The sequence below is a fragment of the Lutjanus erythropterus genome, chromosome 3 (genome assembly GCF_056507025.1).
Source record: "Lutjanus erythropterus isolate fLutEry1 chromosome 3, fLutEry1.hap2, whole genome shotgun sequence".
NCBI classification, from domain to species: domain Eukaryota; kingdom Metazoa; phylum Chordata; class Actinopteri; order Lutjaniformes; family Lutjanidae; genus Lutjanus; species Lutjanus erythropterus.
Genome location: NC_139319.1, coordinates 46,337,937 through 46,356,575, shown reverse-complemented (window position 1 = coordinate 46,356,575; position 18,639 = coordinate 46,337,937). Strand labels below are relative to the sequence as shown.

General features: G+C 38.1%; 2 protein-coding genes across 3 annotated transcripts; both read right to left on the bottom strand.

Annotated features, from left to right (window-relative positions):
* Positions 1-1,184: 1,184 nt before the first annotated feature.
* On the bottom strand, positions 1,185-8,936 carry LOC146330926 (cerebellin-2-like). 2 transcript variants are annotated; one of them, XM_084714386.1, is made up of 5 exons: positions 8,734-8,931; positions 7,899-8,012; positions 5,606-5,785; positions 4,013-4,144; positions 1,185-1,636 (listed from the first exon to the last, which is right to left on the bottom strand). In XM_084714386.1, exons 2-5 carry the CDS (start codon positions 7,990-7,992, stop codon positions 1,347-1,349), a joined length of 696 nt encoding a protein of 231 aa, XP_084570512.1. In that variant the 5' UTR covers positions 7,993-8,012; positions 8,734-8,931; the 3' UTR covers positions 1,185-1,346. The 2 variants fall into 2 exon arrangements, with proteins under 2 accessions (XP_084570512.1, XP_084570514.1); XM_084714388.1 differs by lacking the exon at positions 7,899-8,012 and having other exon boundaries at positions 8,734-8,936.
* Positions 8,937-11,985: 3,049 nt separating this feature from the next.
* Positions 11,986-17,707, bottom strand: tppp2 (tubulin polymerization-promoting protein family member 2). Its single transcript, XM_084714385.1, has 4 exons — positions 17,583-17,707; positions 15,670-15,855; positions 13,974-14,127; positions 11,986-12,272 (listed from the first exon to the last, which is right to left on the bottom strand). Exons 2-4 carry the CDS (start codon positions 15,852-15,854, stop codon positions 12,081-12,083), a joined length of 531 nt encoding a protein of 176 aa, XP_084570511.1. The 5' UTR covers position 15,855; positions 17,583-17,707; the 3' UTR covers positions 11,986-12,080.
* Between the last annotated feature and the right edge of the window lie 932 nt (positions 17,708-18,639).

The window sequence follows — 18,639 nt, the reverse complement described above, 5'->3', positions numbered from 1 at the left end:
CAGATTTAATTAGTGAGAGTTGTGTATTTGTGTATTTATTTTCAATAAAGCAAGAAGGGTTTTTTGGGCTGATCCAGGGCTTTCGGGTAAAACAGAGGGCTGTACTACGGAGGGAGCTCAACACAGCCAGGCTTTCTTTGCATGAGCTGGCATGACAAAACCTAAAACCCCAGTCACGGTGGTTATCAACTTGCTTTGTTAACCCAGGCTTTCGTCTTCAGACGCTGTGCGCGCTCACATAAAAGAGGCGTTTGTTGCGTCATTTGACTCTTCCACATGAAATGAAATAATCGCGAGCCACCTACTTAAGCCAAAATGATCAAGTTGTTATAATTATGAGCTGTGGAAAATATACAAAATACAGCAAAAGCAATACTGTTGCTGCAAATAAAGCAGGAGAAGAAGTATGCTGTCAGAAAATGACTGATGGACTAAATGTGGTCTTAATGCTGCCGTTTATTCTAACATGAAAACTGCACATTAAACAATAAAACTCCATACAGCAGATTTAAACATGAGAAAGTCTGTCTGACACTGTCCTATGATGACAGAGACGTGGACATCACTGAAGTTTTTAACCAAACCAACGTAAAATGAGTGTTAATGATTTAAGACTTAAGACTGATGAATGCTAGAAAAGTTCTTAAATTCTTCACACACACAATTTAAGATCAAATATGTTTGTATGAATGATTCAATTAGTGAGACCCAATTAGATTTCCTTCAGAAACTATGACTTCCATGTAGACCATCCTGGATTGGAGCTTGTAGACTTAACAACCTTGGGCTTGTCTCACAAAACATAATTATTCAAGATTTTTTGGAGTGTGTTTGTTTGTTGTTGTGATAATGGACTAGTTGCACAGCAGACATTTTGACATGTCATACTAGAAAACATACAGGTATATTAAAGACTGTTGCATTCCACTTAGGGGAAATCCTTCTATTGTGAATGCTGGTTCACTGTCACTGCTACTGGGACAGTAGTAGTATATTTTCTGCTCTGACAAGTCTAGATGTCTGCTGTGCAACCAGTTCATTGTATCTGCAGTTGTAAAGTACTCTGAAGTACTGAAGTACTCTGAACAGGTAATTAAGTACTTATGTGCAAAAGATATGGCTTAATGTAATGTCAATAATTGTGTGTTAAATACCCCCCGCCTCCAAAAAATAAAGCTCTGAAATGCATTTGATCATATGTTTTTTAATAAAGTTCTAAAAAAGGGCAATCACATGTAAAGCATTATATATTTTCTGTCCATCTTTATCTTCATCTTGTAATTTCAGCTTTACTTTTGAAGAAATTCTAGTAACAGTAAACGCATGTAAGCTTCAGACACATTGGATCAGTAAATCAAGGAGCCAGAGAAGTTGTTAAGGCCCTCGATGATGCCACATAGCTGTCTGCCGCTCAGTATCTCCACATAGACCTGGCCTCCTCGCTCCAGGGACAGCAGCACTGTCTGGGAGCTGCTGTCCTCCGAGTCCTCCCTGTTGTCTTCCCAAATGGACGCCACCACCTCCCCGTTTCTCATGAGCTGCACCTTGTAGTACATCCTCTCACCTTCTGCAGCCACTGTGGAGTAGACCGAGAAGGAGAAGGAGTACAGTCCGGCACGAGGAGCTGTGAATATACCTGGAACAAATAACATTTTTTAAATAAATTTGTGTGACATACCTCTGCACTCTCATGATTTTAAATGTCAGTTAGAGATAAACAGAGAAAGAATTTAATAATAGAAAAACATTAAAAAATGTGTAAGGTGACATCATTGACATATATAGAAATGGACGACACAAGATCTCCCCAAAACTGAAGCCAGAGCATTTTGATCTCCCCCTGGTGGCTGGCTGCAGTATAGGTCAAAACAATGATAATTTTGTCAGCAAATATTTTGACAGTAAGTATTCTTTGATGTCGATCATTTCATGATCATCATATACATTTTAACAATGACGCAAATGTAAAAAAACAGTAACAAACTCAACGTGTGCCTCATCTAATAAGAGGAGAGATGACCTGTCTGTAGATACGTCTCTCTTGTTTTCCAACCAATTCAGATGGCGTGTTTTCTGGATTAAAGATGTGTGGAAAAAAAAAATAGACACCTGAAAACACACTACAGTGTCTGCCAAGGTAAAAACCTGTTGTGTATATAATATATATATATATATATATATATATATACATATATATATATATATATATATATATATGCTAATATGATTTTAATTTAGTATAAAAATGGATATAGAGCAGATTGCCAAGCTCAGTTAACAGCCGAGCTCAAAGTAAACATCTCCTCCTTTTAAAAGATATAATTTCTTATGACTCATTAACAGACACTAATTCATTTCCCGAACATTACCATAAGTTGGTATTAGCTTCAGTTCCACGTAGAGTGAATAAACATGATGTTTCCCAGATACTGCTTGTCTGCTTTAACAATACAGATAATAAACATTATTAGTGTCTGATAACCAATAATGATGCATCAGTGATGAGTTACGCATTCAATCTTATGTGATAGGGGAGACGTATGGTGGTAACATTTTTTGATTCAGCATCAGTGGTTATTCATGTTCAGTCTGTCAGACTTTGAATCACAGTACCAATATTAGTTTACCACAAATAAAACTATTGTATGTCAACCATGCAATCACAGATTATCTGAGTTAATGTCAAATACAAAGATTTTCATAGTATAGGAGTAATTAAGTAAGTTATAAATTTTAACAGGACATGGGTTAAAATAAAACATCAAAGTACAAAATATTTTTTTCAAAAGATGGTTTCTGTCTTTTTAGGTAGTTCATATCAAACTTGGGGAGAAAAAAGGGGTGGGGGTGCTTTATGTCATGACTGACAGCTGCTGGGCATTAAGTCGTCCTAAAGTCGAGCTCTGTGCACGGCAACTTGAAAGCACAGCTGCAACCTTGAGCCTCCAATTGATGTCACCAGCAGATGGCAGCACTTGACTACAGGATATTTTGTGGATATGGAGATGGGATACATGATCCATGTTCTTCTCCTTGAATCTGACAAGTACTGGATGAGTTTAAACAAAGTTCCATACATGTACTGTCACCCTGATTTTTTCATCCCCACTTGTCAAACACTGATGTTTTTTTTGTTTTTTTCAAGCCCATCAGCATCTCAGACTGATGCACAAGGAACCCTTTAGAGTCTGTATGAGACATTCCCAGAAAGCCCCTTTAACACATGGTTCATGTTGCGAAACGGTTGCAGTTTGGTTAGGCATAGGCACCAAATATACTTTAGGCCATGGCCTTCAACATTTTTCAGGCCATGGACCCTTTATCTGATGGAGAAATGGACCCCTACTGCATATATTCCACTGAATATTTATGGGTCTTGTTTGTGCTTACCCATAGCAGCAGCTAATGTGCATTAGTCTATCTCATGCTTGTGTTTCAAAATTGCAAAATGATACACTGTGGTCTATAGGCTATACTTAAGATAATAATACAGATACTTGGCCAATATTTTGATATGTTGCAATAATATGTAGCTAATAGCTAACCATTATGGATCGGAGCAGCACAGTGATTTAGCAGGGTGGCTAGCTCATGTGATTGCACAATGATTCAGGGGTAGCCTTTTGTCAATATTATATATATTAAACGTTTTGAGGTGTGTCTGTGTTTTTTTAAAGAATAGATTTATCAAACAATTTTACAACAATTTGGTGTCCCCCTGAAGTAAGTCTGAGGAGCCCCTTGGGGCCTCAGACTCCCTGTTGAAAAGACATGGTTTAGACAATGAAATTACTTGGTTAGGTTTAGGAGAAGATCACATTTTGTGTTATGTACCATACCTGAGAAACTATCCACAGACTTTCTCACTGTTAATACATCACCTGAGGCTGATGGGTTTACATTGAAGTAACCTTGTGCATTTGAGTGAATGAGATTGGGCTGGTATTTGACTTGTCTAGTGAATTGTCTCCCAATCCAGTACAAAAGCAGTTCATTTCACTTGAGCTCTTACCCAGGGCGGGGTTATATCCATTTCCATGGTTGAGGGTGATGACATCATAGGGAATGGTGCTGTTCCTGGTGAAAGGTCCAAAGCATTTCAGTCTTTGGCTCAAGGATGCTGTGAATGCAACCCTCATCCCTCCTGAGACAGAAGAACAGGAGGAAAGACACATTCTCATGTGATGATTGTCAGGTGTGTCTTCAACAGAACAAACTCACCTCATCACATGCATGGCTTTTCCATTTGCACTTTTGGCTGCACCGAGTCGTGCAGAACTGATTTGCATTTCCATTACCACTTTTATCATGCCTAGACGCACCTGCTCTGGAATGGGGCCCGAGCGAGCCTGACCTGCCCCCAAGTGGGCTGCGGTTATGTCTCTCCAACCGTGGCCAACCCATGGCAACCCTCCTTTCTTCAAGCGTTTGCTGTGATACTCAACTCATGTCAGTGCTGGAGAGCAGAGGCAAAGATATTTCCAAATGTCTCTGTGTTCTCAGTTCTTTACAAGCTAATCTCTGTGGTTTGAAGTTTAGCTTCTCTCCTGTGTTGTTGTTTTTACATTCAGGTATCAGCTGTATTTTGCTGTCATGTTTGCTTTCAGCAGTACAGGAGTCGTGTCAAATTACTGCTGATGAACTTAAAAATTCCTGGTTTTGCTGCTTCATTATAAAAGCTTTTGAATAACGCTGGTAGACATGAGCTAAACTGCTCATCTTCAGCTAAAGACACACCTTCAAGTGGCTAGCCCTGTTGTCATGGAAATGCAAATCCTCTTTCTACATAGCTAGCTGGCTAAATTTTGGAAAAACAGAAATGGAAACAAGAATGGATAAGACTGATGCATGTGTAAAAGTCTTTTTTTTCTTTTGAAAATGACAATTCTTAAATAAACAGTTCTTTCATTGTTATGTTCCCCAATGGTGGCCAGGGGAACGTAACAGTGTGGAGTCTCATCCAGGATCTGGAAAAGTAGACTGGGAAATTGTTTCATTGTGTAGACAAGTGTTTGTTAATGTTAAGTGCTGTCTGTAGTGGCTATGATGATAAATACTGGTGTCAGGCTTGTCCATTGTCTAGTCTTGCCGTACAGTTAATCAATAGCCTCCTTAGACAGACATGCAATTGTCCAGCTAGGCTGAATCTGTCCTTCCCCCACACACACCCTTTTGTTGTTTTGTATTTTTAAATTTTGGAGTTATTCTAGCTGTTGCTGAATCTGCCTTTAAATTGCCTTGAACCGGGCATGCTGCACCAGATGGGTAGGTAATGTGAAAAACATAAAATTAACTGTATCAAGCAACCGCTACCACAGCTTTTTGTGTCAACTGTACAACGGACAATTCACTTCTGTCTGATTGCACAAAACAACACAAAAGAAAATCTCCATCCCAGCCACAAATCCTCGTATACACAACCGCGATATCAGGATGAACTTTATTCTCACGGTTTTTGAGCTCACCAAAATCCTGCCAAATGTCCAATTTGGACTTTGATGATGTATTGTCCATAATTTGGTACCCTCCACTGGCAATTTTGTCTTTATGTCATTCATTATAGCTATCAGCTAAAATTGCACATATAATATTGTTTTCAGAGTACCTATGACTTCAAGGATGCTGTCACCCAGCTCGCTTAGGCTCATCGACAGGTTGATCACCCTCATGAAGATTTCATCCTCCACCTCATAGACCTCAGGAGCGGCACAGCAGCAGCCACGCTGGCGCTTGTACGCACATTCACAGTCCCACTTTCCACATGGCAGCTCCCCCTCCCACGCCACTGCAGATATCGAGGAGGGAAAGAAAAAGTGTTGTTGACCTTGATATCAGCTGCTGTTTTGTATTTGGTTAGAATAGAAACAGACACACTCATGGATAAAGTGTGTCGGGCTGCAACTAATGATTATTTTCACAGTGGATTCATTGGTTGATTATTTTCTCGATTAATCAATTAATAGCTGTTTGTCATAAAATGTCAGAAATAATGAAAAATGTCAGTCACATTTTAGAGGCTGAAATCAGAAAATTTAGAATTTTCTTTTTAAAAAAAAAAAAAAAACTCAAATCAATTAAACTATTATCAAAATAGTTTGGGATTCATTTAATAATCAGTTAATCATTGCAGCTTTAAAATATACATGCAATACGTGCAATATGTGTAGATTCTTGCCATAACATTTCAAGACAAACACCAAATATATAAATTATACCAGACTAATGGGTATTTTGAGGACAAGTTCTGCTTCACATAATTATATCTATCTGTACATTTTTAAAAAGGATTTAAAAGGATTTACCATATAAGATCACAAACAGTCCAATTTGAGGGAGTTTGACTGGAAAGTTAGGGTTAGGTTCTACATTAGGTACTAAACCTTTAAGTGGTCTCTGTGTTCATTGAAGGGTCCTCACTATGATGTTAGAGAGGCAGTGGAATGATTGTTTATCATACTCATGTCTAAAACTGTAGAAATTTTGGGAGGGTATTAAAAGTGCAATAACACTCATTTTAGATGCTGATTTACCCTTGAATATGCTGTATTTTATGTTGGGCTCCATGTTCAAAAGAATGCCACAAAAGTGCCCTCTTGGTTGCCCCTGAAGTTCATGAAAAACATAAACTGCCCTCCAGGGTGCCCTTCGGTGGACAAAACTTGGTACAGTGCCTTCTATGGCCCCCTTCTCATGGATAAAAAGCTAGAAATATGCTAGAAAATCAGTTGGCCTCTACTTTGCTTGTAAATGGTTTGATAGTCAATAGTTTTCATTAGACAGGTTTAGTAGTTGTGTAACTTTAAGGCAGGTGATAAAACAATTTTAATCTAAAGCAAGGACTGATTTTTTCATTAGCTAGTGCTGCATACAGCTGGTGCCCTTTTCATTTTTTTGCCCCTGCCCCTCATACTGTTTGAGTCTGCCACTGTAGTGGGGATAATTTGTATATCAGTGGAACGATGGACTTGAGACAGGGGTACATAAGAAAAGACTGCACAATTGCACAATGAAAAAGGAGGAGAAGGTAGGATAATAACATCAGTGATCCAATTCAAAGTTTAGATTAATCTAGAATTACTCAGAGCAAGAAACAGTTAAATGTATTTTATAAAATTATAAACATGACATTTAAACATTAATAATAACAATTTTTCATCTAAAACTATCACAAAAATTGAACATAGCCTATGGAAAAAGGCTGGAAACAAGGGTACTTTGTTTCGAAATTTGAGAGCTTTAACACAAGAATTCAGTGAGTTATAGGTCCTGAGACAAAAAGTGTTACAACTGTCCCCAGTTTTCCCCTATGTTATTTTTCATTCAGTCTAATTATTAAATTATTTGTATTTTAATGTTGGGAAATTGGAAATCAAGACCACTTGTTAAGTTTTATTGATGGAGACAATGATAGTTGCTAAGCAACCAAAATGCATCTCCAACTGTGCAAAAAAGTAACAATATAACAGTGGCAATGTTTAAAAAAAAAAATTTTTAAATGAAAATACAGACACTTTTGGGAAAAGTCAGGTACCAGCAGCACTGTTTTGCACATATAAATTTGAAAATGGTTCTAGTGTTAAAGCTGATATCTTTTTGTGATTATGTATTACCTAATACAACAAAAAAATAATTTAAAAAAGGTGGAATTCCACACTGGAGGAATTTGCTATAATATTTATATCACATATAGTCTCTGATGTGGACAGTATGGTGAATGATTAACATGATGTAAAGATACTTTCCTCTTTCTTCCTCTGTCCCAGGCGCTAACCAGTTCGCTAAGTATTTTTGTCACCTAGCAGAAACGCCTTCCAACAAAAATGCCTTGTTGAGCCCCAGTTGTTTTTCACCATAAGAAGTTGAACTAATAACAATATTTGAATAACACATTGCTTCACCTGCTGCGTCTCGCAGGCTGCTGATCGAATTTTCGGCTCTCACACTGTCCCACAGCAGGACCGAGATGAACAGAGTGCACACTATTACTCTCATCTCCCGACACGAGGAAATGTCTGCAGACACAGTAAAATGTGAGAATGAAAGAATGCATTTTTTCACTGTATTTTATGACATCATAATTTCTTCCACTGCAAGCAGCAGCTGTTTATAACTGTCAGTTGTCTGTCAATATAAAGTTAAGCCTGCTATCTTGAAAACAAAAGCCCACTGCTCTGAAAATACACTCTGTACTGCCTGACTTACTGCCTGCACAACTTTACTTAATTTTATAAAGTAAAATATTATGTCTAAAAGAGTCATAATTTCTCAAGACTCATACACAGAAATGTACTACTCTTGTGAACAATCTGCATTAATTTGAACTCTAATTAACATGAAACAGGCACACAATTTCAGTTATTTCAACCTGGAATAGAAATTTCAAAGAGGACACATTGGCTGTATTATTGTATTTCAAATTAATTATTTAATATGCTTACTTGATGTCTGATGACATATCATGGTCATTTTATGGTTTATTACAGTAAATATATTACACATTTCTCCTTTAATGTCTCCTTGCCAAGTAAATGCTTTAACTAACAGATATGTTTTACTGTGGAGAGGATTTCAATTTAGGTAACACCAGAAATTTAAATGAACTTTTTTCCTGAAAAAACTGTTGCAAAGCTAGAAAAAGAGACTAAAAGTCTGTAATTTTGGGAATTTGTCATAATTGTTGTAAGAAAATTGGGGTTTGGTTTGTATTTGTTTCATTTTAAGTAAAAAACTCACTGCAGTCCAGCAGAGAAGTCCTTCTTCAGTTGATATCCACGTAAAATCTTCTAGTCCAGTGTTTAAACCAGCTGTAATCGTGACTAACAATAGAAATGTAGAAATAGAGAGGACCTTGGGGTCTTGCAGTAGTGTGCACAACAGCAGCTTGAAGAGATGTCCCTCTTCACATCACTTTTATTTCCAAGTGGGTGGAGAGATCTCCTTGTCCCCCACAGGCTGGTCTGTGAACGCTCTGTTTCGCTAACTTCATTCCCCTCCCATCCACACTCTGCACCCTGTGCTCCATGGGTGAGCTGTGACCTGTGAGAGCAGGTTTCAGCAGGGACTGTTCTGATCATCTCCCCAGTGTATATCCAAATCTCCTGCAGATTGTATCTTACAGAGCCTCAGTGTATATGTTAGGTCAGAGGTGTCAGGTTGACTCACAGGATCACCCACTTAGTTGTTTATGATAATCCTGCTGCCTTATCCTTCTGTATCTGTCCCTCTGTTGGAAACACTGGGTCAAAGACGGCCCTAGTTTAGTTTAGACTGCTGTTTCCATCAGTGTGTGTGTGTGTGTCAGTTATGGTTGGACCATGAGAGAGCAGTTTGAGATATATATGTATATGTATATATATATATATATATGCATATATATTTTGAGGATCATTAAATGACAAATTAAAGGGCACAATACATATACATACCCTCTGTTCTAACTTACACTCAACACACAACATATTCTCCTCACTTACTAAAAAAGGATATAAATCAAAGAATTAGTCAATACAATGATTAACAAATTAAGGGATAAACAAAAAACAATCCAAAAGAAACCAGAGGGCTCATAGAGAATTACAGTCAGCAGGGGTAATCAGGCATAATAAACACAAAGATTGATATGGAAATGTATTTCGAGATCTCAGTCCATGCAAGTCCATAAAGTCCACTCCTAAGGGCCTGGGCCCCATTATGTGGTCCAGAAAGGGGTCCCAAACACGAAAAAACGTGAATGGTTGGTCCTTGAGCCACAAGCTTATAGCTTCTAAAGGGATAAGTTGAGTTTAATATTGACACAAGTATCATTTAAACAAGTCTCAAAATGTGTTTATGGGCAGCTTCATAGCTCCATATCTACTGCCAAGATTACCGACCACTTTTGCAAAGTGTCAGAAAGCACATAACACTGTTAATAATGTTATTTATCAGATAAAACTGCAAAAATATATTTTTTTCCTTCAGTGCTACCAGGTGGCAACACTGCACTGAGGCTAGAATGTTTTGACTTGCAATGGCGCCAGATATTAGCACCTTTGCATACAGGAATTTGGCAAATTAAACCTAGATGTTTAGGATTAGTATGAGGTGGTAAAACAATGTCTAATTCATCTGTCTTTTTTCACTGATTTGACTCTTTTTCAACATTTCCACATTTGCTGTCCTCACTCATCTTTGCTATGTGGCACATCTGACCACACCAGCCCTGCACAGGTCAGCCATATGCAGAAATTAAATGTCACCTTAGGCAAAAGCTCAGGGGACCTGATCTCTTTCTGGGAAAAATCCATTTATTTCTATTGTTAATAGTTGAAGGGCCACCTACACCTTATCAGGGGCCAAATCTGGCCCACAGGCAGCCAGTTGAGTATCCCTGTTAAAAATAAGTAAATAAAAATCTACTCAAGTACAGTAACTTGTAATTGTATTATTTACTTTCCATCCCTTCTTAATACTGTTTCAAAGCGCAGCATAATGGCTTTATTCACTGATTCAGGTGAAATCATATTTTAATTATATTTCATTTTGTTAACACTCACACAGCGCTATCAGCTACTGTGACAAGTCCCTCTATAACTGCCTGTTTTTACCAGAAACACATCAATATGCCATATTTCTGTTGTGTGACAACATTAATAGATGATTTAAAAAAGTATCAAAAAACAAATGATTACACCACAAATGTTCCACTATATGACATGAATTTATTGGATAATTTATTCACTGTGTATTGAGATCTCAGTGATTATAGTGAGTCATGAGTCATGAGTGTGGTAATGCAGGGAATACAAGCTCTGTATTATGAAAATCAATGGCAGTATCCACACAAAACACAGCCGATTCTTATCAGCCCAGGCCTATAGTGTGAGATATAGAGGAGGAAAGCGATCTTTAGACATATGCACCATGTGATAAGCACTTTTGAAATGGTTCCATAAATGCCACCGGTGTCACATTACAAGGAGGGTCCAGGAAAAAGGATGGCTGTGTACTCAGTGCTTATTGTTCTCTTTATGTTGTGAAACTAAATCCCAGATATTTCTGGAAATTAGCAAGGCTTAGAAGAGGGCTCTTATCTTTAACCTTGATTGCTTTGAGGAGTTATTTATGGAGAACATAAACATGAGAAGTTGTTTCCATTTTCTGACACTGCTCCACCTCCTGTCTGTTAACGTCTTTGTCCAAATTATGAACTTCATTTTGTTCTGGTACATAAATTAAGTATAATATCTAAATAAATATCAATATATCTTTTAGATTTTTACATTAGTTATCTTACAATTCATTGAAATGAAATAAAACATGTGAATAAAGCATGAACGGTACATTATATGAGCATGACAAATCACAGTAAGGAAGAAATAAGGAATAAAGACAATGTATCAAATATACAAGCATATCCTGTATCTTGGCTTGTTCACTACAGTATAATTCTATGTTCTTCACTGCTTATTACACTTTTATACATACATTTCATATAATATATCATATGATTCATTTTATTATATGAATACACTTCATAACAAGAATAATAATGGCAGCAAAAGGCACTGAAGTGATAAGCTTAGCAAGTGAAGGAGCAACTATTGACATAGTGTCAATTTATAGCCAGAAATGATCATCCATTGCATCAGGGTCACTGAGTATAGCATCACGTTACTGTATAGTGGCGCGTTCACACTAAGTGCTAAATCAATAGTAAGGCACGGTGTTAAGCTATACTACAAAGCCGAGTTTAGTTTCTTTCAAGCATGCTGGGCTACAAGTATATTTTGGTCCTTGTAAAATCACTGAAAATATACAGAAAACTATGAGCTGTTCATGCTATGCCACATTGAACATATATATGCTTACTCAAGCTAAGTATTTTCATCATCTTTGGATTATTCTCAGTTTTCCATTCTGGTAACTTATGAAAACCTTGAAACTCCAATTATAAGATATTTTCATTCATTCATAATTAAAAGTGTGATGAATAGGCCCACATAATTTCTACAGTATATATGTTTTCTCTTCAAAAATAGAGTAGCCAATACTAATTCAAGTTATTGGTGAAACAAAGTTTTCATAATCTGTCTCAAGAATTACGCGTCTTTCACTTTGTCTTCGTAAGTGCCACTGCCCTTGTAAGCTGCCACGTAGCCACTGGTGTCTGGGATATCCTCACGCCCGGCCTTTCCTTTTCCTTTGCCCGAATCATCAAACCGCTCCTTGTGAGACCCGGTGTATTTGGTCGTGTCAGTCAGTCTATCCACCGCTGCAGCCTTTGCCACTTTCTAAAAACAACAGAAGATAAGATTAACTGTAAAAATTGAGCTAATACAACAAACAGGCAGTAATTTGTGCCGACTATTCACAGTTTGGCAAGATAAAACTGTTAATGGAAATGCAAGTTAGTGCAGCATGGTTTGACTCAGTTTGACACTAAGCTTTAATTTTTCTCTTTTTCTGTCTTGCTCCCATTAGTGGTCACCAAAGAGGATCATCTCCTCACTAGCAAACCAGACCCCGCCCAACCCAGTATGGATCTACATATTTAATGTGGCACTGGCTTTTTATGGTGGATGCACTTCCTGATGTAACCCCATTTATCCAGGCTTGGGACCTTAAATTTGGTAATACACTGGCTTGCGTATCTGTAGCTGCTAGGGAACAAGCCAGGGTACATGGTAAGTACATTCAATTTACAATACAACCATTATATATAATAATATAGTACAATAGCATGCTTTTCTGGCCCTTCTGACCCACAATCCTTTGTGATGGGTGTATAGCAAGAGCAAGAGCAAGTTCAATGCGCAATGTTATGAGGAAGTAGTGTCCCATTTGTATGCATACTTCATGCACTAGTACACACTTTTTTAAGGGCAGCTACAGCACATACTGTTGGGATGTGTTTGTATGACCAGTGTGGTAGGACATAGGATCATATTCTGCTGACATTGACTTGTGACAGGTTTGGAAGGGTGCCAGAACATCTGGTGGGAGAGGTCCCTTCTATGGATAGGTTGTTGGGATAGCTACACCACATGCCTCTAATCAGACGACTCTATATAAACTGTTGGAGTTTGAGTGTCCGTTGTTCATTCCTTCTTACATTGCATGCTGTATGCCTTGAAAGAACCCAAGCTCATATTAAACATTGTTTTCGAGTACACCGGTGTCATCTCTTCTTTCGGGATCCCACAATAATCATCATCGTTTCACATACAAAAAGCAAAAAGAAAGTATAGAGTATATAGAAGGAATGCAGGGTGTCTTTCCCAAGGGCACATGTGGCCCAGGGGAAGTGGGGATCGAATTGTCAACCCTGCAATCAACCCGCGCTACCACCTGAGGAACAGGCACTCTTTAGTAAGGCCCAAAGCCATGGTGGAAAAGGCCCATAAGTGCTTAGCCTAAAACCTAATTGTAACCATAGCCCTAAAACCAAGTACTATCCCTCAAACACCCCTTTATTTTCATGGGGTTTAGCCTTTTTGCCCCTGAAAGCTGGTCAGTTACCGAAAGTATTGTGGTATTCCAATTTTTGGACCTCAAAAATGCAGTTGAACAAGCCCAGCCACTCATATACATTATGTTCTTTCTGCCTACTTAATAGTTACTCAATTATCTACTTTTTTGGCACCATCCAGTGGTAGAATCAAGAATGACGCTGTGAAAAACAATAATGCTGGGGATAAATAATGGCCATAGTACTTAGACCAAATTAAGCCAATCAAACAAAAAGATATGTAACTGCATTGTTGGAAATCTTTCTAGGTTCTTATTCTTTACATCATACCTTGAAGCTTATATATTTTAAAAAGAAACATAAGAATCCATTAGTTGTATGGTAGCTGTGTAACATATGGTTGGATGTCAGTCTATCCACCTTGACATACAACTATGGAGTGCTCCATAAGTCCAGTCCCTGAATGCTGGGCGCTAATAGTGAAGGGTGAGTGTGTTGGGATTATAAATGATGACATACTCACAGTGATTCCAACGTTGGCAGGCTCCTTACCAACAACAAGACCATACAGCTGCTGAAGTGCCTCCTCTTTGCTTTTGCCTTTAAAACGTTTGGGAGCCAGCTCTGTCAGGGCCTGGTTGAACTGCTCAAACGTGATTACACGAGCTGACTTTGGCCTGAGGAAACACACAGTGTCCAGGCTGTAATATCTCAACAACCATTACATTAATTACCATGAAATGTTGTACAGACCTCCTCAAGCAACACCGTGAGGTTTGGGATTTTTTGTGAAATGACTTGACCATATTTGATGGATTGACATGAAATTCCTTGGTGTCCTGAGGATGAAATGACTTTAGCAACTTAAATCTAGCACCATGTGATCAATATATGTTTTGGTTTAAGGCCAAATAACTGCAAAACTAATGACTTTTCCATGAGCCTAAGCCCCAGTAAAGCTTAACTTTAATATTTTAGTGCTAATTATTAAATCCTAGCATGAAAAGATTTGCTGATTAGCATTTTAATAACCAATGATTACTGACTCTGCTTGGTTTTGTGCAGTTGATGCTAATGTCTTCTGCAACACTTGACACAGAGATTACAGATACTATACCACACACCTGTATTTATATCCAAATAGCCTCTGAAACCAACCCAACCAACGGAGGCTACATTCACTAGCCAAGCAGTGGCTGAGTTCGTGGAGTACAAATGGGAGTAAAAAAAGATATCAATCAATCAGGACATGGAATGAACACTCTTAATAATTACTCTAATAATAACTCTGTGAACAGCAAGAATTGGGGTTCAGTTTGATGGAAGTTTTTTTTAAGTATTTTTTTAGGGAACAGAATTTGCCTAATTCTGTATATGTGCATACAAAGTACTGATATAGTAAATTAAAATTTAATTCAGAACTTTTAATAGTTGTATGTGAAGGATAATCAACAAATAGTTGTATGGTAAGTGGTATGAAGGTACAACGCAGAGACAAACAACAATGCAATGTGAAGTGTCCTCAAATCATTCAACGCACACTTACAAGTTGATTATCCTGCTTATGGTCATTTGCCAATAATATGAAATAAAAGCATTCACAGATTTTTTTAATGAAAGTTTTGCACTCAAAATCAAAAGTTATAAAGCAAGACCTCACTGTTGTCATGACAACAAATAATTCTAATCCTTTTTACAACCAAAGTCAGCTGGCTTACCACAGTTCCTGACCAGAACTGTTGTGAGGAAACAGCTGTCCACACATATGAGCAATGTCGCAGCAGCGAAATTGTTGAGATTGCTCCCTCTGTAGATGAGTCGATCAGGTGTCTGAGTTCTTTATTCATAACTAGTGAAATTTAAGGGAGGACAGTTTACTTACTTGTAACTCCCAAAAGTTAATTTTCTCCTTCTAAGCCCCATCCTCCATCATTTGCATCACCTCCAGTTAAGAAGTGGTGTGAGCTTTGACAGCTATACTCTTTTATGTTGCTATGGTTACAAGCTGGTTAACAGATGAATTTCGAACAGTGATTAAACTTGAGCAAAAACGTTAAAAAATGTTGTGTTAAATGATTTTAATGCTCTAGTTCTAAGCCAGCACCTTGGGCAAGGGTACTGACTGGAAAACTAACCTTGTATACATGTTTTACAGCTGTTCATAACACTGTGAGAGGTTTGCTGCAGTAAGTTTCAGCTGTAGATGATTGAAATCTTACTTGACTTTGCTGAAAACTATGTCAACATCCGTAGTGGTGATGTTCTTGCCGTCGATGATGTGGCAGTCCTTGCACATTTTAGCAAAGTTCTTGCCGTTCATCTCCTTTCCTCTGGCCTTAGTGTCTCCGTGGACTGCAAACTTCTGGAAGGAAGTCTCCACCTCTGCTAGAGAGCCCTCAGCCATACTGAAAGATACAGTATGCATGCATTTCTGCTCAGTGTGGAGGCAAACATTCAGGTACTGTTGACACACGTTCAGACACAGACACAAGCGTTGACCATATTAACCTTTAGCAGCAACAAAGACATAAAGCCCTTCAAAAAGTGATGATGAAACCTTCTGAATCTGGTTGATGTTCATTTACTTTCTATGACCGTGAGGACATTTTCTGAAGTTAATGATTAAGTTTGAAATGACTCTATTAGCTGATTGACGGTCAGCCTGCCAAGAAGCGACTTCCATCATGGTCAGCCTCAGTGAGCATTTTCTCCCTCTCTCCAACACACACACTCACACACACTTCCTCATCCATCATTATGTTAGTGTTACTCAGGCCGCTCTCGAGCCAATTTAATTCAATCAGCTCAATTTCCAAATGGCTGCTCTACTGTTCAATCTCCAGTGAATGAACAAACATGTTCCCTCTAGTTCTCCTCTCCTCCTCCACTCAATCTCTCTCTCTCTCTTTGTCTCTCTCTCTCTCTCTCTCTCTCTCTCTCTCTTTCTCACACACACACACACACACTCTGACATACACATGTCCATCATTTGATTGCTGTATGCTGAAATGCAAGACTGTACATTCAGTTAGGCTGGATAATAAGAAGTGACATTTAAACATGATTTATAAATATAAATGAGTTATTATTGTTATTTAAAGAACAGCTCACCCCAAAATCAAAAATACATATTTCCCACCTTGCCTGTAGTGCTATTTATCCATCTACATTTTTTTGTTTGGTTTGTTTATTTGGTGTGAGCTGCAGAGTTTTGCAGGTATCGACCGTCTGTCCTCTCACCATTATAACAGGACTAAATGGCTCTCAGCTTGTGCTGCTCAAAGCACCAAGAATTACATTTTAAAAATAAAAAATCAAGACCCGGTTACTCAAGATAATCCACACACCTTGTTCTCAGCAGTTTCATGCAGGAGCTACTTTCTTTATGCAGTAGAATCTCTGGAATTACTTTTCTTTCTCATAGAAAGAAAAGTAGTTCCTTCACAAAACTGCTCCCAACAAGGCCTGTGGATTTTCTTGAGTAAATGGGTCATGATTATTGGAAAGGTTTAGTGGATTCAAGTTTTTCATATGTATTTATTAATTTTTTGGTACTGGCACCACAAGCAGAGTGGCATTTAGTTTCACTATTTTTGATATCCAGTCCAAAATATACAGCCACTATTTCCAAAACTCTGCAACTCACACCGAAAAAAACAAAACAAAAACAAAAACAAAAAATTGATAAATAACACCATAGGCCACAGGAAAAATATGTATTTTTGATTTTGGAGAACTGTCCCTTCTACAAAAAATAATTATTCCATATAATTTGTTTTCTTTAGTAGAAAAAGAAAGGAAAATGCTAACTAGTAATGGTAGCTATGGTGTTAAACCAATAAATAAATACATATATAATTGTTGCATTTCTGCATGGCTACAGATACTTTTGAGTATCATATTGAATCAGTTTAAGAAAATTAATATTAAATACACTATTTCATCTAAAAATGTCGACATAAATATTTCAAAATATATTACTGGACTATGAAATAAGATAAGATTTAGTTTTGGCAACTGTTGAATATCCAGTCATAAGACTTGTTCTCTGCTGCTGTTTACATCACCCTTTTGTTGTATTAGCTGCTACGACACGAAGCACTGATGCTGAAAAAGGGACAGTAAAGTGTACCTGCTGCCGTAAATGGAAGGATGCTGTGTAGATATCCAGGAACACCTCTTTGTCTTCCTCCTCCTCCTCTTTCTTCTTCTTCTTCTTCTGTCTCCTCTGCCTCTCCTCCTTCCTGCCACTCCCAGATTCTCTCACAATGACGACACAGATGGAGAGACACAGAGAGGCAGGAGGAGAGAGGGGGAGGGGAGGGAGGAGGAGGGAGGAGGAAGAGGGAGAGAGTACCAACCAGCACAGTCGATGACATCATGGGCACTCAGCCTCTCTTGTGTCTATTCAGTCTCATTATCTCCTCGCCTCTGTGCACAGACCTGCTCCTGTGGACACATTTATAACCTTCTGTTCATTTCATTTTTATTTCAGCTCATTATTCTATTAATCTGTGTTACATATTCTCTGATATTTCTTCTGTAAGCCATGTTTTAGGGCAGGCGTCACATAAATAAAGATTATTACTCTCGCCACCTTCCCTTTGCTCCTTTTACTGTTCTCACCCTTTTCTCACCTCCATAGCACTGAACACAACTCTGCCATGCCCGCTCTCCATCACTCTCTCACCCTCATGCTTTCTCTCTTTGTCTCTCTTACTGTCATTGTCACAAGAGCCCTCTTGTCTGGATAAAGATGAGAGCGTCCCTTCAGAGGACAAAGAACACATAACAGCATAAAGCCGACACATTACTAGAAAGATTAGCCAATCTCACAGCACATCAATCAAACTGAATATCAGACCAGGAATACAGAGCAGACATCTTTATACACACTATAAATAAATATAAATGTATTGTTTTTTATTTATTCCCATACATGCTGTAATCTCAGTCAGCACTCCTCTGGCAGCAGCACTGTGTCTCTCTGTGCACCTCAGGCAGAAGATCAATATTGGGCAAGATACTGAGTAGTTACAAATGACAAGTTACGTCTCTCAAAAGTAACTAAATTAATTTGCCAGTCATTGCATATAAATGTAAGTAGAAGTAATAGTATTTAGTAGTAGTAGTAACTGATTCTTCAGTTCTCTTATCAACATGCACCATTATTTTAGTGTAGCTGTATT